The 25,741-nt window shown below is 29.3% G+C and overlaps 3 protein-coding genes across 6 annotated transcripts; 2 read left to right on the forward strand and 1 right to left on the reverse strand.

Annotated features, from left to right (window-relative positions):
- The first annotated feature begins 2,226 nt into the window (after window positions 1–2,226).
- On the forward strand, window positions 2,227–7,818 carry LOC127250947 (vacuolar cation/proton exchanger 3-like). Of its 4 annotated transcripts, none has more exons than XM_051274442.1 (11): window positions 2,227–2,747; window positions 2,938–3,005; window positions 3,388–3,416; window positions 4,902–5,098; window positions 5,171–5,383; window positions 5,865–6,005; window positions 6,102–6,218; window positions 6,328–6,381; window positions 6,485–6,601; window positions 7,079–7,169; window positions 7,469–7,818. In XM_051274442.1, the coding sequence occupies exons 1-11, from the start codon at window positions 2,484–2,486 to the stop codon at window positions 7,495–7,497; spliced, it is 1,320 nt and encodes a 439-aa protein (XP_051130399.1). In that variant the 5' UTR covers window positions 2,227–2,483; the 3' UTR covers window positions 7,498–7,818. The 4 variants fall into 4 exon arrangements, 3 of the variants coding, with proteins under 3 accessions (XP_051130399.1, XP_051130397.1, XP_051130398.1); XM_051274441.1 differs by lacking the exon at window positions 7,469–7,818 and having other exon boundaries at window positions 2,233–2,314; window positions 2,431–2,747; window positions 7,079–7,436; XR_007838806.1 differs by lacking the exon at window positions 7,469–7,818 and having other exon boundaries at window positions 6,328–6,374; window positions 7,079–7,109.
- A 483-nt stretch (window positions 7,819–8,301) lies between these two features.
- Window positions 8,302–13,986, forward strand: LOC127250946 (protein root UVB sensitive 5). The gene is made up of 15 exons (XM_051274439.1): window positions 8,302–8,839; window positions 8,934–8,993; window positions 9,235–9,392; window positions 9,518–9,618; window positions 9,982–10,040; window positions 10,203–10,249; window positions 10,320–10,398; window positions 10,651–10,723; window positions 11,056–11,145; window positions 11,621–11,680; window positions 11,780–11,893; window positions 11,991–12,051; window positions 12,120–12,238; window positions 13,372–13,464; window positions 13,557–13,986. Exons 1-15 carry the CDS (start codon window positions 8,691–8,693, stop codon window positions 13,785–13,787), a joined length of 1,494 nt encoding a protein of 497 aa, XP_051130396.1. The 5' UTR covers window positions 8,302–8,690; the 3' UTR covers window positions 13,788–13,986.
- A 721-nt stretch (window positions 13,987–14,707) lies between these two features.
- Window positions 14,708–18,706, reverse strand: LOC127251089 (high mobility group B protein 1-like). Its single transcript, XM_051274662.1, has 8 exons — window positions 18,576–18,706; window positions 17,468–17,543; window positions 17,215–17,334; window positions 17,078–17,135; window positions 16,946–16,990; window positions 16,071–16,151; window positions 15,893–15,973; window positions 14,708–15,007 (listed from the first exon to the last, which is right to left on the reverse strand). Exons 2-8 carry the CDS (start codon window positions 17,539–17,541, stop codon window positions 14,966–14,968), a joined length of 501 nt encoding a protein of 166 aa, XP_051130619.1. The 5' UTR covers window positions 17,542–17,543; window positions 18,576–18,706; the 3' UTR covers window positions 14,708–14,965.
- Between the last annotated feature and the right edge of the window lie 7,035 nt (window positions 18,707–25,741).

Raw genomic sequence — 25,741 nt, forward strand, 5'->3', positions numbered from 1 at the left:
TCCAAGCTTTATATGGACTGTGCGGGTTGGTTTACTTAACATTTTTTATTCAACTAATACCCATAATTATTATTAAAAATATAAAAAAGAAAAAAATATATATACATTAAAACAATAAACTATATATTATATCCAATCATACAAAATTAACAACTCAATTTAAATTATTATTTTTATATTACTAGCATTTAATTTTAATATTACATTCATAATGAAAAAAAAAAAACATACAATGAGAAAGAGTATAATTTTTCATCTTCATAAATTATACTCAATTTTAATTTATTTTTACAATAAACCTTAAAAATATATAATTCATATTTTATTGGAAATTACATAAATTTAAAAATTAACATTTACAACTAGTAAGTATTACATATATTAATGTAACTTGCTTTTCTAATTTAGGGTATGTTTGTTTGGGGATTGGATTAGATTTTTACTATTTATCTAATTTTTTTTTTCAAAACTATTAAATCAAATACTTATTTTTCATTTTTTATATTATACTAAAAATCAATTTTACATTTAAAACATAGCATCAACACCTATTTATATCACATCATACAACTATTCAAATTCCAACTCAAAATTCAAACCCCAAACAAATACACCCTAAGTGTATTTTAAATATTTTATATAAATTTTATTTTATCAATGTAATTTGTCTTTTATGCATCCTATTTTAATGTAATTTGTATTTTATCGATATTTTATTCAAAATTATATACAAAAGAATATGAATAATTTATTTTTTATACATTTTGTTTTAATTTACTGTTTATTTTAGTATTTTATGTAATTTATATAAAATAATATATATCAATATAATATTTTATATAATATGTTTTTTCACTGTGATTTTATTTTTTTTATTTTATTACTTTAAATAGTTATATAATGTATATTAATACTCCCTCCGTCCCTCGTCTCAATATACCGATTTTATCATACAAATATTTATGATATAATTATTCGGAATCACATCGGATTTTTGATGAGTTATCATGCCACCGCTAGTTTTTATTATGTAGTTTACTTATTTAATATAAAAACATACAATTTAAAGTCAAAGAATATTACATTCAAAGTATTATTTATAACAATATATCAAGCAGAAACACTTTAGGGTGTAAGAAATGGTCTAAGAATTGTTCTTTCTATAATTTCTTTTTATACATTTTTTTTTCAAAACAAAAAAATACAAGTATATGCATTCATTATTTTTTATATATTTTATATACAATTTTTTGTACTTCACATAAAAAAATAAAATAAAAAAATTATGTTTAACAATTTCATTAAACAAACACATCCACAGTGATTGATATTTAATTATAAATTAAATTATGATACTATAATATATTTGATTAAAAAAATATAGAAAGAAATTATATATACAAAAAGTATATGTGTATATACACATGATTGATATGGACCACTTAATAAAAATAGAATTATATAAAATATATATTTACTTAATATGGACCACTTAATTTATGTGTTGTAGGTATAAATTATAGGTTTAATTCTTTCATTCAACATATAAAATTTATTAAATTAAGAAAGCACAAAACTAAGGTATGTTTAGTTGACATCTCGCAGCCGATTAGCACCATACTCTCAATTTTCTTTTTACGAGAAGTATTCAAAATCTATTCAAAATTTTTTATTTATATCTCTTTTCTAAAAGCAAACCCCTTCTTTATTATAAAATTATTTTAATTATAAATTTATTTATTTAATTGTATAATATGCAAATTTTTTTTTTATAAAATAATATTCATATTATATATATTTTACTTAAATACATATTTTAATTTTTTTAATTATATATACATTAAATCATAAATTAAATATTAATTAAGTAAATGACTTCCGACCCAAATTTCAAATAAAGAACTCAATCCATAATCAAACATCCTAATTTAAAAAAATAAAATAAAATAAATTAAAATGGGGCAAACGGTATGATTTGAAATCTCCGACCTGAGCCGTGCTTGTCTGGCCCAAATATGGTCGGGTCGGACCGGCCCAACATGAAAAAACCTGGCGGGCCGATTTCTCACCCCTAATAGAAACAAAAATGCCATGTATACAATAGTACTATAATGCAAACAAACGACGAAGCTTCGCGGAAGCTTCTGGATAACCGTATACGTTGAAATGTACGGCGAGGGATATTATGGATATATGAATTACACAGCGTACCAATTTATTTATTATTTTTTATTGCACCTTTGCTGGGTGAAGAAATGAAGAATACAGTACTACTACACGCAGTACATGCAGGGAGTTGGGAGTGCGCTGTGAAGTAATGAGTTCAAAAATATCCCAACGGAAATTGGTCACAAGACCATTATTTCTCCTCCATCACTTTTCTAACGGATATATATTGATGCTTTTGCTCTTGTTATTGCGATTCCCCAGACTCACATACACACCGACGCTTTTCGATTTGAACTAGCTCGATCGGCATATAGATGGCGTCGTCGGAGGCGTGGATTGCGGAGAACGGTATTTCGGTTGTGGTGAGCAAGGATAGCGTCAGCAATGGCGGCGGAATTAGGAGCACGCTGCTGCCGTCTTCTTCCTCGCGCTGCAGGAAATCGGATTCCGGCGATAGGTTGGGGTGTTTGAGAGGATTTTTTAAGGATCTGCGGGAGGTGTTGCTGGGGACGAAGCTTTGTGCGTTGTTCGTCGCTATTCCGTTCGCGATTTTTGCGCAGTATCGTGGTTTTGGAAGTGTGAGTGCTTTGATTATTGGTTTGGTCGTTTTGTGTGCTTAAATTAGGGTTTCTGTTTGGGAAATGTGTTGACGGTTGGGTTGGTGTTCTTCGAAGTAGTGCAATGCAGTTCCGGAATTTTGTTTAATTGATTGAATTAAATCCGGATTAATTGATCAGTGCGTTGCTTTCGTGATTGTGTTACTGGCAGCCATGGGTGTTTGCTTTCAGCTTACTTGGATTGGCTCCACTTGCAGAACGGCTCAGTTTCTTGACAGAGTAAGGGTGTGTTCGTTTGTAAGATTTGTGCAAAATTTTACTGTTCATCCAATTTTTTTCCCTCAAAAATATCAAATCAAACATCTATTTTTCATTTTTATATTATACTAAAAATCAATTTTACATTCAAAACATAACATCAACACCTATTTACAACTATTCAAATTCAAAATTTTTACTATTCAAATCCTAACTCAAAATCCAATTCCGGCAACACAAACACACCGTTAAGAAGAACTGACTATAACCACAATATATTGAATATATAATTGCAAATAATACAATTTTTAGCATACAGTACTTAATCTTATTATCTCTCTCTCTGTGTATATATATATATATATATTTTTTTTTAATTCACCTCTCTCTATATTTAATGCAGAAAGATTGCTCTCTACACTGGCCCAACAGGTAATTAATTTCTTCATATGGTCTCTTATTGGTTCAATTTCATTTTCGTCATCGTCTGATAGATTGAAAATATATTGACTGAATTCATTTATGTCGAACAACTTATTAAATTATTTTATTGTGGTATACAGTCATCGCCATTATTTAAATATTGATAAGAACCCATGGCGTGTGTTTGTTTGGGAGATTTTTCCCAAAATATACTATTCATTCAATTTTATTTCTTTTAAAATATCAAATTAAACATCTATTTTTTTTTATAGTATATTAAAAATTAATTTTACATTCAAAACATCATATTATCATTTATTTATATTACATTATACAATTATTCAAATTCAAAATTTTTACTATTAAAATGACAACTCAAAATCCCAACCCGAAACAAAGAATTTGTTTGTCTTCTCCATCAATTTGTCTTCTCCATCAATCTATTACTAGGTAGCCGTGCCTTCCTGCAGTAAACAACAAATTCAGATGTGAGATTTTTTTATATAAAGATATTATAGGGCTGTGTGCAGTGAGAATTTTGTGGTGTGTTTGTGTTTTGTGACCACATTAGCTCAATTATCTTCCAATTTTTTAAAAAAAATTTCTTTTCTTATATAGTTTTATGGTAAAATATCTATTTCCTTAGTGCACTCACAATATAAACATGTGTGTTTTTTTTTTTTATATACAAAGATTAAATAATATAATATTTACAAAGTAGTTAGTAATACTTTTTTGTCCTTGTGTTTTAATTTGATGTAGTAATATTTGATATAAATAAAAATAAGTTTAAAAATAAGTTTATAATATTTAGTGTGATCAAATTTACTAAAATAAATGAAATATATCCTTTGTTACAAGTGAATCGGTGAAAATGAAAAAGAAAAAAAAAATTATATACCTTGTTAAAGATGGAAAAGGTATTTATTATATATATACACACAAAATATTACATTAAATAATTATTTTACATACAAATAAAACAAACAAACAAACATAAAACAAACAAACAAACATAAAAAAAAATTACAAATCCTCACCGTTTTTTATTATTTAATTTGAAGTATTGTCTTTTATTTTTTTGGAAATATGATTACACACTTTAATTATATTTTAAATTTTATAATTTTTTTAATTTTAGTTAAATTATTTAGTTATTTTAATATTAATATATAATTATTTTTACTGTATAATAATTACTTTTATTAATACATTTCTTTAATTACTTACTAATTATATTTTACCTAAATTCTAGTATCTACGGTAATAAACCTATAATATATGGTACAGAGGGAGTATAAAATAGTGGTTGGATATAAAGTCTTGTACAGTGTAAATGTTGAATATGAGGTTTTGCTGATGGATTTTTGTTTATTTATTTTTAAGTACTTCAAATTGCAGAAAGCATTCCAATCCTAACTTTAATTGTGATTCTTGGCCACCATTCTCCCCCTTTTTTGCATCTTAACTTATTGAATTTGTGGGCTTTTGTAGTTGGGGGACTTCTAAATGCAACATGTGGAAATGTGACAGAGCTGATCATAGCCATACTTGCCCTTGTTAAGAACAACGTAGAACTTGTGAAATATTCTCTACTCGGCTCCATTCTCTCCAACTTACTCCTTGTCCTTGGCTCCTCTCTTTTCTGTGGTGGCATTGCTAATCTATCCAAAGAACAAAAATTCAACAGAGTATGTCAAGTTTTTTAATCAATTAAGCAGTACTATCAATGGATGCCATTGTAACTACTCTGATCCATGCAGAAACAAGCCGATGCAAATTCAATGCTTCTGCTTCTCGGATTAATTTGCAATGTGCTGCCTTTGATGTGTAAACTTGCTGCAAAATCTCCTGAATCGACAGCAGCCATGGCGCTGCAGTTGTCGCGGGTGAACTCTGTTATCTTGCTTATGGCCTATGCTGCTTATCTCATCTTCCAGCTGCGGACTCATAAACAGTCCTTCGAACCACAGAAGGTGAACAATTTTATTTCATTTTTTCAATTTTCTTTTATGTTAAAAGTTTATGCTGGTATAAAAGTTAAATACTATCTCCTAAAAGATCTACAAAATTACCCATAACTCCTTTGTGGTTTCAAAATTTAGAGTAAATCATCTTTTACTTTAAAAATTATATGTCGCTCCTTATACTTTAAAAAATAATGCACGAAACTCGTATGTGGTTTCGAAACTCAGCATAAAATCTTCCTATATTTTAAAAATTACATGGCGTCCCTTTATATTTTAAAAAATGTTGCATGAAATCCCCCCGCTATGCAAAAAAAATTTACATAGAAAATCACGGTGGTGGGGTTTCATTTAACGTTTTTTAAAGTATTAAGGGGCGCAAGATATTTTAGGCTGAATTTCAAAAACAATTTTACCTAAAAGATTGAACTTATAGAAAAATGCGTAAGTAATTTTGTAGAAAAGAATTTAATTATGCTCTAAATTTCAGAATGGCGAAGACCAAGACGAGGATGAGAGCTTGTCAGGGGATGAATCACCAGTGATCGGGTTTTGGAGCGCATTCATCTGGCTAGTACTAATGACTGCTGTAGTGGCACTATTGTCTGAGTACCTCGTTGCCACAATTGAGGTAAGTTATACTCAACACGCCTCGATCATCACAAGTTTGTCTGAAGATCACTCGATCCAGTTTTAGTTAAGAATGTAATAATAATAAACCGAGCAGGCTGTATCGGATTCGTGGGGCTTATCTGTCAGCTTCATAAGTGTTGTTCTGCTCCCAATCTCCGGAAATGCAACAGAACACGCCGCAGCTATTATTTTCGCATTCAAGAACAAATTGGTAAGCAGTTCATATACTATATTTGTATTATGTTAACATAAAGTCGTGTCTTTGTCGATGAATCATACATACCTTGTACACTATTTAATTATGTAATGATATTTTGCAGGATATAACTCTGGGTGTTGCCTTAGGTTCAGCAACTCAAATTTCCATGTTAGTGGTAATTAAATAAGACAGCATCCTCAGTTAGTATTTCGATTCCATTATAATAAATTAATGACCTGATCAAGAACACATATTGTGGGAATCATGGATAAATGCAGATGCCATTGACTGTACTAATTTCATGGATGATTGGCGTCAGAATGGGGATGGATCTCAGCATCCTCGAAACAAGTGTTCTTGGATTATCCATAGTCTTGACAACATTCACTCTGCAGGTAAGGCTGAACATTGGTCGGTTCAAATATTTTATTTTTATTTTTATTTTCGATTTGTATAGATCAGTTTGGTCTGTTCGATTTAAAATCGAATTTATAAATTTGGGTTTCGGTTCGATTATGATTTTCAATTTTTAAACTGGAAAAATCTAAAGAAATCGAATTTTATATAAAATAAATTTTATATTTCATATATATTATAATTTTGATCTTTTAAATATTTATGTTCCAGTATTTGATTCATTTTTAAGTTACTTGAAACATGTTACTTGGGTGGATAAATTTGCATGAAAAATTGAATTGAACAAATAAGTTGGAGCATTATCATAAAAATTTCAAAAAAATTGGTTCGGTTTTGTAGATTTTGGTTAGGTTTTGCTTCGAATCGAACCGACCAACTGCTCACCCCTACAAACTACAACTGCTTCGTACCAATCCAGTTATTCATGTGAAATTACAAAGAACTACTTCTTACAGGATGGAACTTCTCATTACTTAAAGGGCGTGGTTCTTATGCTGTGCTACATTGCAATCGGAACATGCTTTTTCTTTTTCACACCACCACAACGTAAGAAGCATCTATCCTTAATTTCCCCAAACATGTAATTACCATATGCTACTTGTGGTTCATTTCGGTCAGAATTTGGCTTTAAAATCTGTAATTTTCATTTAAATAATATTTAATATAGAATCTTAAATGAAACACACAAAATCTGTAATTTTCATTTAAATAATATTTAATATAGAATCTTAAATGAAACACACAAAATCTGTAATTTTCATTTAAATAATATTTAATATAAAATCTTAAATGAAACACACACTAAGTTGTGGACTCAATAATTTTCTTGTATTTTTTGGTGGCAGACTCAAATGACCTTCACTTGGAGGCCTGAACAACATCACAGATTGAAGGTGTGAAATTACAAATTTGACCCTGATTTGATCTGGGAAATTAAACAAATTCAGCCTATTAGATACAGGAATCCTGAAATAAGACAACTTTATGTGTTTTGGTTGTTAGATATTTATTACTCCCTCAGGTCATCCCATTTACCGCTTCTGTTATACTGTAGACACGGTATTTTAGGAGGGATGCAGTCAGTATTGTAGACACTGTATTTTAGGAGGGATGTAATTAGTAGATAATCAAGAATGTATTAGTGAAAATAATTATCATATAATATAAATAATTATAAATTAAGATTAACACAACTAATTAGTTTAATTAAAATTTAAAAAATAATTTAAAAAATTTAAAATGAGATTAAAATGCGTAAATATTTTCCAAAAAAGAAAAATGACATCAAATGTAGAACGAACAGAAACGACAATATGGACATAGTACGTGGGACGAAAGAAGTATTTATTTACAAACCAATAAGGCAATAACCTTAATCAATCAACACACATCTTCAAGGGTAAGGGAATAAAAGTTACTAAACAAAACTTTTTCGTGACCTCTTATAATAAATTTGAAAACAAAATAATATTTAAGAAAAATAAATATTTTATTAAAAAGTGATAAATGGTTGAGGGTATTTTTAAAAATTTAGTTATAAATTAAAGTAAATGAAGAAAAAAAATGTAATAAAGTTAGCTGTATTTGTTGTAAATAAGGGTTGAATGGAGAATAATACTTAAATGTTGATTTTATTAACTTTTGCAAAAATTAGTAATAAGATATATTTAACTGACAGACTAAAAAGAAAAGTGAGAATAAATTTGACGGTGGCAGTAATAAATATTCCAACAATAAAGTGTGGTATGGGTTGTAAATAATCTTCATATAAAGTTTATTAGTATATATGTCATTGCATTTCTTACATATGTTTATTCTATATTTAAATAATTGAATTAAATATAAAATGAGTGATACCTAAAAATCGAGGAATACAGAAAATTATTATACTATGCTCAATTTAATTAATGGCTCCAGTTCATATTAGTCTGGACCGGGTAGATTTTGAATCGGGTCGGTTAACGTGCATCCGGTACCGTCTTATTTATAAAACGAGGAAAGCTAAGGAGATACCGTTTGAAAATCGATGAAGCAAAGTCGTCCATCTGTAAGCTAGAAGAAATAAAAATGGCGTGTGCTTTGCGATTCTCCGGCCAGAGCTTCCGCTTTGACTCATGGCGATGCTCGGTTTCGATTTCTGCTAGAGCTGAACGATTTCAGATTCGCTGTAATTCGTTGCAACATGGCGATGGAGGTGAAGATTGCTCGTCTTTGGAGTAAGTACAGTTATTCGCCTCCAGATTATTGTTATAAACTGCTGTTTTCGATCACAGTTCCATTGTAAATGTTTGCTCTGCTTATTGATGGAAGGGATGGAAACGATGCGCATGTCGTTTTAGTTGAAAAATACGGGAATGGCACTTCCAAACGGTAAGCACTGAGTAGAAGATTTACTGAGCTTGTGTTATTTTTTTTACTGTTTACGTTTAGCTTGGCTTTAGCATTAAATTTGTGTGTACTGTTAGAAGTTAGATCTTTTATATTGCGGATTGCTTGTGTAGAAGATGGACTCTGCTTTCCTTTTTGTTTTTTGGTTGTCTTTGTGTGATATTAAGGATTTAATGATAATGATGTATGAGTTCATAACACATCTTCGATTTATTTCATCCAGTTATGTTATAGAAAGTGACTCACAAGTTAGGACAATCCTTGAGGAACGTTTGCCTGAGACTGGCTTGTTGCAAGAGTTGCGTCCTGTTGCAAATGAATCGGACATGTCATGGCTTCCTAATGTTATCAAAGATTTTTTCCTTCCTGCAGGCTTCCCTGGTGAATATCTTGCTTATTCAATTGTTTTTATTTGATTTTGAAAATGAAGTGTTTTGATGTTTATGGTATACTAAGCTTTCACTCATTTCGATGTTCTTTGCATTAATCTTCCAATTTCAATGCAGATTCAGTTTCGGAAGATTACCTGGAGTACATATTGCTTCAGTTCCCAACTAATGTTACAGGGTGGATATGTCACACGTTGGTTACTTCTAGTCTTTTAAAGGCATGTGAATCCGACTCAGGACATTGATTGATTTAGCTACGTTACATTCTATCTGTATATTTAGATATCTATTTTCATTTCTCTCTGAAATTGATAACAGTGTCAATTTTTTCATTCTGCCTGTTTTTTTTTTTTTTTCCAATCTCAAGGCCCCCTAACATGAAGGTTTGTAAAAGTGGACATATCTTTGCTATTTGTTCCAAACACTTCCTGTTAAATTGAATAAATATGTGATTTTCGGTCTGGAAGCTGGCATAAATTTTTTGACTGTTTTCAAGTTTTGCTGAAATAATCAGTTTGTGCAATCCAAAACCACATTTAAGTAGCCGAGAATGGTTTCTGAATCTTGAAAACTGATTCTAGGCTGTAGGGATAGGGTCGTTTTCTGGATCTACAGCTGCAGCCTCTGCTGCTGCCATCAGGTGATGCTTACAACATTGTTCATTGTAGTTATCTTACCCTTTTACATAATTCTCTCCGGAATTGCTTGTGCTTGTTTAATTATGTAATGGAGAACAAGAAGTTAATTCCATCTTTTTAAAAGTTCGTATATCAATAATAAGGATCACATTATTCGTTTGCAGATGGGTGTCGAAGGATGGCATTGGTGCGGTTGGGCGCTTATTCATTGGTATGGTCATCCAATACGATAGGGACCCTATTATAGGAATGTCAAGTAATGGTTGTTCACTTAACTCCAGGTGGAAAATTTAGTGCTCTTTTTGATGATGATCCTAAACAATGGCGACTGTATGCAGATTTCATTGGCAGCACAGGAAGGTTTGTCTTTTATGCTCTTTACTCACATGATGCAGTTGGTGTATTTTGTGACTGTTAAAATATATTTAGAAGCAATATATTATATTTATGATAATTATCTTATTTAAGACATTTATAGGATTTTTGCCTTTATTTAGATGATTTGTATATCATTATAAATATGTACGTATTGTTATGATAGAAATAGAACATTTCAGTTTATTATATTCTAACAGTGACGATGTTTTATGTATGTATTACCTTTTATTGTAGCATCTTTGATCTCAGTACCCAATTATATCCGGCTAATTTCTTGCTATTGGCATCACTCGGAAATCTGGCTAAGGTAAGGCCATTATATAGATTGTCCTTCTAATTAATACTAAACTCATTGCATTTCTGTTCTATAACTAATAAAATACTTGCTGTATTTTTCATCTGTTTTTTATGCATGGGTTAATTTTGTTTATGTTTATTGCACGAAACCTGTTTCTCCATCATGGACTATAAAATTAACTTGGAATTAAGATCACTGAAACAGACTTAAAGGAAATCCTAGAAATATATTGCCTTTTGTTTAGTGTTTAGTAGAGTATTACTGAAGTCTGCAATATTTTAAGAATAAAAGTATCGATTGAAACGTTTTCTCCTATGGCTGTTAATGTCTTGTTTGTGCAGGCAGTGGGGAGAGGTCTAAGAGATCCTTCATTTCGTGTGATTCAAAATCATTTTGCAATCTCTGGAAACCTGGGAGAGGTATCAGCCAAGGTTGGTGGCATTAGTATTTTCTTCTTAGGGTGTGTTTGTTTGGGAGTTTAAATTTTGAATTGAAATAGTTGTATGATGTGATATAAATAGGTGTTTGATGTGATGTTTTGAATATAAAATTAATTTTAAATATAATATAAAAAGCGAAAAATAAGTGTTTGATTTGATGTTAGTAGATATTTCGGAAAATCCCATAAACGACCACACCCTTAAAAGAATCACTTACAAATGTGCATCAATGGTAAATATCCTAAAGATTACCGTAAGATCATACCTCCTGAAAACAATTTTTTAAAAATACGAAACTGAAAATCACTGTTCCTTTCATTCTGTTCTGATGAGGACTAGAAAAAATAATTCTCGAGCTTTGGATATTCCCCAGCTCCGAGTTCTTTTTTCTTTTCAAACTCTTATGATCAAGAATCTGTTACCATAGATGCTATGATTAATGAATTTTTGTTACCATGGAAGGCAGGAGGAAGTTTGGGAAGTAGCTGCCGAATTGGTTGGCCTTGGGTTGGGCATACTTGCTCTGGTATTTAGAGTATTATAACTCTTTTTTCAGTTTTATCATGATATAAACCACCATTCATCGCCACTACTTTTTTCTAGCTTAATCGGAATCAAAATTTAGGATACACCGGGTATTTCAACTTCATATCCTACATTGGCATCAACATGGCTGGTCATAAGGTTGCTTCATCTCTATTTTCGCTATCTGTCCCTCTCCGTTCTTCGTTTCAACACGGTAATATGTTAATATTCTGCATAAATGAAAATTCTTCTCTTGTACTGTATTCCTTCAGTGCCATAAAAAGGAATGCTACCTTTCATTTGGTTGACAGATAAATCTGAAGCGTGCTCGTGTACTGATTAACTCGCACCTTTTGTATCAAAAGCTTCCTGGTAAGTGTGTAATGTTTAGTCGATTTATATTTTTTGTTTAGATGAAAATAATGACATGTTTAGATTAGGAATCAGTGATTGCAACAGGATGGAAAATATATTGGTGTGGGAAAGATTTCTTAGACCAAGAATTATCTTCGGGGTGCCCTTGGCAGAGATGATTACCGGCAAGAGATGTGGCTCTGAGGTATGTGATCCTCTTTCTCTCTTGTTTTGTTTCTCCATTCAGCTATGGCGTAATCGGAACTTTTTTAGAAATTAAGCGGGCTTGGACGAAAGTAAATAACACTAAGATACGTGACCTCTAGAAAATTTTACTGCGGTGACAAAAATTTAATTAAAAAAAAATGAAAAAGAAAAAAAGTGGCAATAGGGTTGTTGGTTAGGGTGCTTAATGATATCATTCAGCATTCTATTGACAACACATTGTATAGCACATTCATATTAATATAATTCAAACATATGAACTAATATATGATAATAGTCTACACAATACATGACAATATAGACATATAACACCCTTTTTATGTTAATAATATAATACTTCCTTTGTCCAATTTTTATTGTTCTAAAGTATATTTACACGGTTTTTTAGGTGATTGTCTTTTTGTTATGAATTGACAAATTTGCCTTTAATTGTATGGTAGAGATTAAAAGTAATAAATGAATGAAATGTAAAAATATAAAATTTATGTTTAAAAAAAGGAAATATGACAATAGTTGTTGAACGTTCCAAATAGGAAAATAGGACATTAGTTTGTGGACGGAGGGAGTAGTATGATATGAAAACTATATAATACTCCCTCCGTCCCACTTACTATATTTATATTTTCATTTTCGTTCGTCCCACTTATTTTGTCATTTTTTCTTTTCTGAAAAAGAATTATACACTTTAATCTTATTTTAATTTTTTAAATTTTAATTAAACTAATTAGTTATCATAATCTATAATTATTTTTATTATATACATTCTTAATTATTTATAAATTATACATCTCTTAAATCTCTGTGTCTATAGTAAAATTTACATAATAGTCGGGACAGAGGGAGTATATTATATGAACAAATAGCACATGTTATAACTGATCTCAACATATATCACATATTAACACAAGATAATATAATATATATATAGTGACAACACATGCTAATTATATCATTTGGGGTTAATCAGTATGGTGCCATAACCAGTCCTGTGCACATTGACTTATCTTGAAAAGAAATTTGCCAACCAAATGAAGTGATTACTGAAAGGGAGAATTATGGCATTATCTTTCCTGTCATCTAAATTACAAAACTAACAATACCTATTTGAAACAGCTGAAGAAGCTTCTCAAGCTATACATGGAGGAGAAACATTTCCTAATTGTGAGCCAACAAGAAGCAGAAATCGAAATTTTCGTGTCTTTCAAGGTATGAACTGTGCATATAAATTAGCATACTGAGGATATAACACCCCCCCACCCCCACCCTCCCCAACCCATGAAACCTTTTAACCACCACAGGATGGAGCTACAAGCACATCAGTTTTACGAAGCGTATGGCAATCCTGCTGGCTCTATAATAACTGGCACAAATCCGATGATATGTTCAAGCAACTCCAGCAAAGTTTGATTGAATTGAAGGAAAGATTTGGCGATTTTTGGGAACAAGTAGAAGAGGCTGGTTGGGACACTAATCAGATAAATCTAAAGGTGCCAACGGAAATCTCCATTTGGGAACATGAAGCCCCGTGAGGAGAACAGTTTTTTCAGTTATTTCCGGGGGGGAGGGGGGGGACCTGAGAACATACAAGGTAACCTTAGCCTGTTTTTGATCGTTCCCATGGTTTAAGATTTTAACAAAGTTGTTTATTAGACATGTTAGTTTTGTTACTTCTGCTGCACAATTTTGCAATGCTATTCTCTATATGAGCATGCCGATTTTGTAGGGGCAGGTTCTTGGGCTGTGTTTGTATTAGAGCGGTTAAACGAGCCGAGCGGCTCGAATATCAGTTGTTCGAGCTCGACTCGAACTTGTTAACGATATAGATTCAGTTCGACTTGTTAAGAATTCAAACCAAAATAATTGCTCGAATTCAGCTCATTAGGTTCAAATTCAAGCTCACCTTAAGTTTTATACACATTTTATATTCCCTCTGTCCCTCGACAAATTATTCATTTTTCCATTATAGTCCGTCCTATAACAAAGTATGCATTTCCTTTTTTAGTAACTATACTATATTCTATCACACAAAAATCATTACTTTTATATCACAGAATACTTTTAATCATTTCAATTTTATTCCTATTATATTAAATGAATACTTTTAGTCATAGTCATTTCTTCTTTATTTCTATTAATTAACTTATGGGAGTATATTTTTTAATATATAATAAAATATACAACTTTTAATAATAAAAGTAAATTTAAATTTTAATATAAAAAGTTGTATATATTATATAAATATATTATTAAAATAAACATATTATTTTTATTTTTATATTATAGTAAAAATTATTTTTCAAAATAATACATAAATATTTATTTATATCATACCGTTTTTTTTTTATGAACTGTTTATTTTATGTGGTTTGGCAGATTCTGGTTTTTTATTTACAAAATAATTTATTTTTATGTATTTGTATTTGTATTTATAATTAGGGTATGAGAGGAATTAACATAAATGAATAAGCAATATTCTCGAACTTGCACAATAATGTCATTTGCTTAGGCACTAAATACATCGAGGAAACCCAAAGATGATCCATTAGGAAACTTCACAATAATACATAAACGCACGCCATGCTCTGTATTTCATAATAATAACAAAATGTAGATAGATAGACTAAAAAAGCTTTCTTAACTTAACGTACATAATAGCTTTCATCTTTCACATAGAGTTCAGCCAAAAGTTTCAACTTGGATCTCTTTGTTACTCGTCATCATCATCCTCATCGTCGTCATCGTCTCCCTCCTGTAGAGTACAATTTAGATACAAAATTATGAGAAAAAGAATGATATTTGGCATTGTTTACACAAACAATTTTTAAAAATTTTTGGCACGATTCATTAGAAAATTTCCCAAAAAAATCACATCATATATATATATTCCCAAAATATAACATCAACTACGAATGTTTTACTATTCTAAAAAAACTTCAAAACTCCTATTAAAACATAAACTTTGTTGGGGGTTTTTAGTCACGATTTTACAATTTATCAAAAAAATAAAAATAAAAAACCCAAAAACATCAAATTAAATATCTATTTTTTATTTTCTATATTATACTAAAAATCGACTTTATATTCAAAACGCATCAACATCTATTTATATCCCATCATATATCTATTCCAATTTAAAATTTTTGTTATTCAAATCCAAACCCACAAAATAACACACAAATAAGGTTTGGAAAATTTGGGGTTTTGGAAAAATTACAAATAGTACTCCTGTTAATAAAATTATGTGATTTTGCTTTGGAGACGAGATTAAAAAATAATATTTAATGTAAAAGTAAAAGTAAAAAAAAAAAATAAAGTGAAAGTTCTATGAAAATTTCATTTATAAAGTGAAAATTAGAGTAAATAGTGAAAAATAATAGAGTTAAGAAAAAAAAATAGGAAAAAATAATTATTATTTATTAAGGTAATGATAATAAAATTATTAGTTTGGTGACACCAAAAAACAGAAGAAGGTAAAACTAACATAATTGACATAATAAGAGAAAATATTAGATATTTGTAAGAAAAATAAATTAATGTGATATCTTAAAAAAAAAAAAATGTCTATGTAGGTGGACAAATCTCTGAAATTTAGCTAATTGCACTGTACTTAAGGTACTTTAACAGATGACTGTACCTGTACACTCTCCTCCTCGTCATCATGAACTTCTGATGTCGACTTCTCGGACCCTTCGTCACCATCATCAGCGGAGCTCTCCTGTGAAATTACATGATGGATAAAACTTATTCTTATCGAATACATATTTTAAGAAAGGTTTCCAAAATCATTTGCCGAAATGGAAAGAAAATGTTACCTGCTTCTTGTTGTAGGCATTCATTAGTTTTTCATACTCGACTTTCTTCTTCGCCGCTTTAGCTTCGTATGGAGCCTTTTCCTGCCGCACAGATAGTAGACTTGTTAAAATGGGTGGATATATAATATCATGTTAGAATTTCGAAATCTCTGATGGCACAACATGAGAGATATACATGAACTGGTGCAGAGAGTATAGATACATATATATATATATATAAAGTGGGAATTGCATCAATTTCTACATTCAGTAGGAGTGTGTTCACTTAGTTTTTTCAATGAACACATTCTCCAAAAATATTAACTAAGAAATACAATATAATCTCCCCGTTCATCTGAAATGTATACAATTTGCTATTTTCATTAGTCCAAACACAATAAATGCATTTCCTTTTTTTATAAGTTTGATAACTTTACACGTTAAAAATATCCTTAGACTTAAAATCATTACATCAAAAACTAAAACAAAGGCAATAAAAGTCTCTACATACAAAAATACTACCAAATATCTCACTTTAATATGACTCCTTCCGTCATCCAATTGTATGCTCATTTGACCAGGCACAAGTTTTAAAAAGAATAGATAAAAATAAAAACTTTACTTTCTAGGATAAAGAAAAAATAAAAAAAAAAAGTGATTTTTTACTAAAAAAGGAAGTGAGAATAAATTTAATTAATTTTTTAGTCTCCGCACAAAAAAGAAATGTATACCTATTGCCATAATATCCAATATATACACACATAACAATAAAAGTCAACGAGAAGACAAAAAACATTATTTTCTATAATACTTCATACGTCAAACAAAAACACTTAAAACTATAAATACCAAACAAACACATCCTAAAAAACAAAAAGGTGGTTTTTTAGACTTACAGCATCAGACATCGATTTCCACTTGGCTCCGCCAGCTTTGCCAACCTACAAGTGATGCATATGAAATTATAACTACTTGAATCTACACAAAAGCATGAACCATTAGCAATAGTAGAGGAATAAGTTCCATACAGCTGAGACAGCCTTGACATTAGGATTTTCCTTCTTGAAAGTCTTCCGGAACTCCTCACTACAACAAAACCACGCGTAAGTACGATGAATCAAATCAAACGCCATTTCTAAGTTGTGAGGAATAAATGATCACACACAGGAACACAAAGAAGGCACTGGGAGGCCTTTTCGGCTTGTTCGGGTCTTTCTTGGTAATCTTTTCCTTCTTCGCATTCCTCCTGTCTGCAGTAGGGGCAACCTTCCTTTTCCCAACTTTCCTGAAGAAATAATCGAACAAAGATACAAAAATAAAATATACAGAAAAGCTGTATTGACCCTCTCTAGATCTTTACTGTATATATAGGGAATTCAGAGTATATTCATGATAACATTCGATTAAGCACAGGTTACCGGTCGTCGACTGGCTTCAATGCTTCTTTAGTCTCCTTTTTTCCGGCCCCTTTATTCCTGCCATCAGTCTTCATATCTACCAGCCATTAGAGGCAGAGATGTATGCATCAGAAGCACAGTCCATGAAAACTATATAGTTATGTAAAAATAACTACATAGTTTAATAAATGTGCGAAGTCTTTTAGATATGATCAAACTGTATCGTATCATTCAGATTAGAGAACTGCAAACACAAATGTATGAGAAAACTCTTTGTAAGAAGCAGAACAAAGTGATTTAAGTAATAGAAAAGCAAACTACTCTCTCTTTCTCTCTCACACACACAGACCACACAGGTTTGAAAAACTGGAAATATATTAAAGAAATTTACACACAGAAACAACCAAAACACGAAACACAAATCCGCAGTGTGTGTGTATATATATACATCACTGATCCTCTCTCTGTCTGCAGACACAGACTGCTTCACATATCAAGCCAAAGTTAAGAATATCAACGTCTGTGCACAAAACCTAAACAAAATTACAGTATCTCTCACTAAAATTAACTCAGAGTTTAGCTAGCAGATGAAGAATGGATATAAATCTCTGTGATCCTCTCTCTGCTTGCAAACACTCACAAATCAGCCAAAATTAAGAATATCAACGTCTGTGTCACAAAATCTAAACAAAATTAGAGTATCTCTCACTAAAATTAACTCAGAGTTTAGCTAGCAGATTAAGAGTGTATATAAATATATCTGATCCTCTCTCTGTCTGCAAACACTCACAAATCAGCCAAAAATTAAGAATATCAACGTCTATGCACAAAACCTAAACAAAAAATTACCGTACCTCACTAAAATGAACACAAAGTTGAGCTAGCAGATTAAATAATATTAACAAATCCAAACACTAAAAATCACACATACACACACACACAACACATGATCGAGGACAAGCATGCGCAGAAGGAATTGGAGAAGAAAATTTACAAAAATCCAATATCTAACCAGCAGTTTAGAGCAGCAAATTAACACGAGCAGGAATCCAAAAACGTAAAAAAAAAAAAAAAAAAAAGAAAAAAAAGAAAAAAAAAAAAAGAAGCACAATTAAGATTACAAGCAAACCTAGAAGAAGACGAGCGATCGATGATCAGTCAACGGCGGAGGAATGGCTGAAGAAGTAAGTGGAGGAGAGAATATAAAGGGTAAAGAAAAATCAGTAGGAACCAACAATTGGAATAGCACGCGTCCTTCGCTGGAGCCACCGGCCCAACCGGTAAGTGCCACATCAGCTTTCAGCTACAAATGATTCCCATCAGAGAATCCTATCCGGTTCCCGGTTCGAGCTTTCCGATCTGGTTTTACATTACGTGGCACAGATCCGGAGGCGCAACGTGGCGCCTTAAATATGGACCGTCGATTAGTTGGGCCCTTTTATTTGGGCCTAGTTATAGCCTTGTTTTAATTGGGCTTAGCCCCAGTTAGACAAACAATTGGGCCAAATGTAATTGGGCTGTTACCTGCAGGCTTGTATTGTCTTTCGACCGTTGGATCAAAATGATTGATGATTGATTGGATGTTGTAAAAATTGGTCATGGAATTCATGTGTTAACGCTTAAAAGTTTAGGTTTTGTTTATAAAATATTTTTGGAATTTTGGTATTATTCATTTTTTAAAAAAAATATATATTAAATATTTTTTCCTCATGAAATATACATCAAATAATAACTTTTTACCATTATTAAATTTTTCAAAACTCAAAAACTTTTAAAAGTCTATTATCTAAACCGAGCTTTAGTCATTGAGTCGGTTCGAAAGTTGGATATCGCAACCTAAAACATCAAGCCTATTTTGTGGGTTTTGATTCCCAACTTTACTGCTTCCTCCGTCCCATATTTATATATCTATTTGTTTTTTTGCACGAAATTTTATAAATATTAGTACTATATTGAGATAAAGTATAAATAAAGGTAAAAAGACTAAATTAATCATATTAGTATAGTATGATATAAAAGTAATGACATTTGTGTAATATATTGTAAATTGGAAGGGTATTTGTAATGTTAGGCAGATAATACAATTACTAAAAAAAAATTAATACTTTGTTATGAGACGAACCAAAATAAAAAAATGAATAAATTGCTAAGGAAATGATAAACTATTTACTAAGTCTTTTTCTTAAAATATCAAATTAAAATTTTATTTTTTATATTTATTAAAAATTAAATTTACATTTAAAATATGGTATTAATAATTACTTATATTACATTATATAATTATTTCAATTTAAAATTTTACTAGTAAAATTCCATACCCAATAAACAATCACACCCTTCAAGTGGAGTTGAAATTTAAGGCAAAGTGAAAATTTTTAGGAAATCCAAATAGTAACCTAACCAATCGAATTGAAGTATGAAAGAAAATTAAAATCCTTTAACAAATGAAGGACTTGAATATGTTCTTCCTACTCTTTAAATAATAATTTAATTTAATATTTTGTAAAAAAATTATTATATTATTCTATTTATGAGGCAATGAAAGTTGAAAAATACTGTAAAATAATAATAATAATAATTGTTTACAACATCTACGAGAAAAATAGATGTATTATAAAAATAATAAAAATGTAATGAGATAAGTAGAAAATGAGTAATAATTGATTTTTATTTTGTTAAAATAAAAGTAATATAATTATAGATAAATAAAATTATCTATAGCATACAAAATAAAAAAATTGACATAATTATAGCGGACACATAAAATATTATTTACTTTCTTAAAACATCATTTTAACATACTATTTAAATTAAATTTCAAGGACTTCACACTCAAATGTGAATTTGGTATTTATCTATATGTTTTATATTTGAAGTTTTTAAGTGAAATATTATAAATATAAAGATTATATTTAATGAAAAGTAATTATTAAACATAGTATAAATAAGATGAAATACATATTATAAAAATAAAAACAAATATAGAAGCCAAGACATGAAATTTTAACTTTGACTATTTCTAGATGATGAGAGAGGATTTCGAATCTAACTTCTTTGTCGTGTTGTTTGCCCCATCCAAATCACGACAACTTCCACTTCACATAAATATTGATTTGATCAAACTATATGTAATCCAAATATAATAAGTATATATATATATATATACAACGACGGAACCAACAGTAAAAGTTCGAATGGCAAAATCGATCTTTTTATTTTTATCGATTCAATATGGTTTTTTTATTCACAATACATCTTGACAAAAAAAAAAATTGAAAATTTTAAATATTTTAGAAAAAATTTCAACAAAATTACGTAGATTTAATATTTTTTTACTATAAAAAATAAAATTTAAAGATTAAAAGTATAATTTATAATTTTTTACATTATAAAATAAAAAATTTAGATGAACAAATTACTATAAAATACATAATTTTATTATTTTTTACATACAAAAAATACATATATTTTGAATACTGAGAGTCAATTGACCCCCTCCCCTAGCTTCCACCCCTGTATATATATATATATTAATGTTGGTCATTTTTGTCTGTATTCTTCTGATCTGTGTATGATTTCTTGAAAAGAGATTTATAATTCACATAAATATATATATATATATATATATCGTATATTCAATATTTATTTTTAATTTAAGACATTTTATCAAAATGTAAATACAAACTTATCATAAATCTTATTAAAATTAATCCAAAATACACAAATCTTTTTGGTGCAATCTTTAATGTAACAATGGGCTTTATGTAATAACCTTAAAGGTCTGTCTATTCACTTAATTTTTTGTACATAGATTAAGAAATATCAATATTCTACTTCCCCTGTTCCAAAAGTATAGTCTTAGTGTGTTGGACACAAGATTTAAAAAATATTTATATTATATTGGTAGTCGGTAAAAAGTAAAGATAAATTACTTGTTTGGCCTTGTGAATATATTAGTGTACAAAATAGTGTCAATAGTGTAATAATAATGAAAAAATAGAGATAGTTTTATAGTGATATGATTATTTATGAAATGAGACTATTATATTAGGACGAAAAGAGTATATATTATGCAAAGAACAGTATGTAAAAATATATTGATTAAAACATTGAAAGTAATTTTAAATAAAATGTAAAAATATTTTATTAATGCATGTGTATAGATCACAATTATTAAATTTGAAAATAAACACTTTGACGGACGAAAGACACATAAAATAGTACATCCTACCTTTTTTAATACATGTATATACACACACGTACCAGTTAATATATTAATTATGGTTACAATAAGTACATTATTTATATTAATATAATACAAAAACAATACATCATATATTCTATAGAACGTATAATATACTTTTATAAAATACATGTTTTAAATATAAACACATAGTACATATTTTTAATCTACATAGTATACACTAAATTGTGTTTGGTACAGATAAATGAGCCAGATAAATTAAAATTGTCTCATTTTTCTTGTTTGTTTGAATCAAACAAATAGAACTTGAGAAATAAACTATTTATATTTCTCTGTTTTTATTTCTCACACACATATGCAAAGAATAGAGAGAAATGATGTTGTAGTATATTTTTTATTTTTCAAATTTTTTTTTCTATACTATTTAATTTTTATAATTTTTTTAAAATTATATTATTTCAATTTTACAAAAATCGAATTTAACTTATTGTTAAAGTATTTAATTTTTAAGATTTTTTAAAAAATTGTACTAAAAAATAATTTTCAAAAATATCGTATATAATTTATAATTTTTTTTAAAAAAAATTCATCAAAAATATTTTTATTAATTCTCATTCGTTAAAACTTTTTTTTTATCTGGTTAATCATTAATTATTTATTCTTGTTTGATCATACATATAGCTGCATTTTTTATATATATATTTTTCAACTGAATTATCTATTTTACCAATTAATTCTCATTCTCTATTAATTTCATTTCTCTTCAATTCCATTATCTACTCTTAATTCTGCTGCAATTTCATTCTCTATACCAAACGCCCCATAAGAATAAATATTATCTAGACTTTTAATTTATACGGGTTTTTTTGGAAAATCGACAAAATGCTGATTTTTCAGCATCCAAGGCTATATATATATATATATATGTTGGAAGAATACCGGAAGAAGGCCAAAATGCAAACTAAAATTAGATTCGACGTACTCCTTAAGCGAGGTCATGCCCAAGCAGTGTGTTCAAACTGTTCCACCAAAACCTTTGCTTTCAATCAATTATTTTTTCTACCAAAAGAAGATGAATGACAACCACCAATAAAAATGGAAATAACAATACGAGACACCGAAACTTTTAACGTGGAAAACACTTTCAAAGTGAAGGATAAAAACCACGAGGCCTATCACCCGACCCAAGGCAAAAATCCACTATCTCAAAAGGTTCGTACAATCAAAAGATAACCACAATCAAAAGGGCTATCAACCTACACATCCAAATACAAGAATTGAACCCCAATCACAGTAGATCTCTCAACTACAAACAACTCATTCCAATCCCCAACCAATAAGATTCAAAATCGAATCCAAACAAATAAGGAGAAATCAACGATACCAAAAGGAACATCCGAAAATGACAAGACCGTTGATCGGAACCGAGTTGAAATTATCTCTTACTTGCCGATTCTCTTACGTGCGTGGATAACAATTGTCTCTCTCAATCTCTACCAATCTCTACACCAAATTGACCCCTCCCAACTAAGACGGCTATGGCAACAATTGACAAAAGTGGGCTTTTAATTCTTCTTGTGCTAACTTGAATTGTTGGACCTCCTACACATATAAGGAACCCAAACCCAACAATATATATAACACTGTAAAAATAATTCATTAAAGTATTTTTCTGGAAATCAAAATTGAAAAGAAAAATAATAATAACAAATAACGTGTTACAAATAACTTTCATAATAATAATAATGTCAATATATATTTGGCATTTCAGTTCAAATCAATTTATACACGGTTTTTTGAAATCTTTGATTCTGCTGACATTTCTTCTTATTCCTCATGGAATGACTGTCCAAAAAATTTAATGGTGACTTGGTATTAGCGTTACAAATAAAATTATTTCAACTCCAAAACATTGATGCTTTTAGGAGACCCTTTTCAGAGTTGAACCAGTTTCTGGTCAATTTTTTGGGGTGAAAATTAAATAAATTGGATTATTATTATTATTCAACTCTTTACCAAAATAAAAATGACCTTTTTATTTCTGTTGACTTGGCCAATTAAAAGGGGGTCAAATCGACTATTTGATACACGTATTTGGGAAAGTCAAGTCAACTATCAGCCACTTTCTTACCTATGTTAAAATGGAATTTTTAATTATTTTATTTTATTTTTTTACATATCGGCAAATATATTTTATATGTATTAGTTAATTTATATAGAAAGGTTAGATTATTATATATAATAAATATGGGTACATAAATAGACCACATGCAACATGTGTTTCTTAAATTCAGCAATTATTATTATTATTATTATTAGGGTTTTTTATTTTTATTTTTATGAATAACTACTTTATATAATGCTTTTTTAAATAGTACTAGATATTTATAAAAAATCACAAAAAATATAATTTTGTTGTTATAAAAAATATTTTTCAATAGAGTATTTGTATGTGAAAAGACAAACCCTACACTTATATCTGTACTTTAAAGTTGGTGGAATTAAATGAAATAAAGAAGGTTTTTTTTTTTTTTTGAATGAAATAAAGAAGTTACGGTTGCAGCATTAATTTCTTTTTCATTTTAAAAATTAGAAGAAAACGTGTAGCAATTGCAACTTCATATTTTTACTCGTTCAAAAAATTTATACATTCTTTAATATATATACACACACTACAAATAAATTTTTTGTATACCTATTTTAATTAGAATTACTAGTTAATATATATATATATTTTAAGAAAAAATATTCAATAAACTAACAATAATTAATAAACAAATAATTAGTAGTATATGGTAATTTTATTATACTATTATATATTATCACTTATTTTATTTTATATTTAATTGATTTATTATTCTTTATGAAAATAATCATTTTTATCTCGAAATTCAACTCAATATTTAAATATAAAAAATACTAAAAATAAATCACCCAATAAACACATCAATTTATAATATATTGAAACCCATTTTAAAAATTAATAATAGTAATAATTGCCTTGCCTCAAAGAAACATTATTGGCTTCATGTCGCCTCCAGACAACACACCACCCAAAGAAAGTATTCCAGCTCGAACTGGACGAAACCTGAGGACCATGAACCGGAGACAAATAAATAGCAGTATATGTATATCTATCAATCTTTATGTATGACCGTACTGTCTGTTACCTGTAGGGGACGTTGAAATGTAACGTCATCATCGCGATTCATGACATCTATGGTCCTAAAAAACCATATCAAACAAAACCCACACATAAAACCCACACATTAATTGATAAAATATATTTAGAATCAATATATTATATTTATGATAGTTGTCTTGTTGTTTAAGAGATTCGTACAATTTTTGTATTATTTAGACGATTTGTATATCACTATAAATATGTACGTATTCTTACTGTTGATATAAAGAATTTCAATTTCATATTCTAATATGATGTTAGAGCCAAATTTTTTTCGGGTACCTTCATGACCCATTATATCTCGTATATTTTTTTATATTTTATTGATGTATTTGTTTCTATTCACGATGGTGTTGTCATTTTCATGTCGTCTCCGTTTCTACTATTTCGATGTCTATTGACAGAGTTCTATTTTCAACTCTAACTTCGTTGAGAATCCTATTTTCGACTCTAACTCTATTGAGAGTGAGTGAGTCTTGTTTCCGACTCTAGCTCTGTTGTGAGCGAGCGAGTCATGTTTCCTACTCTAGTTCCGTTGTGAACGAGTGAGTCCTGTTTCCAACTTTAACGGTGTTGAATTCTAATTTCGACTCCAATCCAATAGACGGCTACACCACTTTCAGTCAATGGCAAATTCAAGTTCGTTCTTAGAAGATCTCAGCTATATCTTTTTTCAGTCACTTCTCACAAACTTGAGTTTGAAGAGAGGTGATAAAATATAGTATTTAGAAATAATATATTATATTTATGGTAGTTGTATTGTTTAAAAAATTCGTAGAATTCTTGCATTATTTAGACGATTTATATATATTATTATTGATATAAAGAATTTCAATTTAATATTCTCAAAAACAAAAGCATACGACACACGACAATTTGATACGAATCCGATACAAAATAATTGTGT

The sequence above is a fragment of the Andrographis paniculata genome, unplaced genomic scaffold (assembly GCF_009805555.1).
Source record: "Andrographis paniculata isolate CXL003 unplaced genomic scaffold, ASM980555v1 Contig38END, whole genome shotgun sequence".
Classification (NCBI taxonomy): Eukaryota; Viridiplantae; Streptophyta; class Magnoliopsida; order Lamiales; family Acanthaceae; genus Andrographis; species Andrographis paniculata.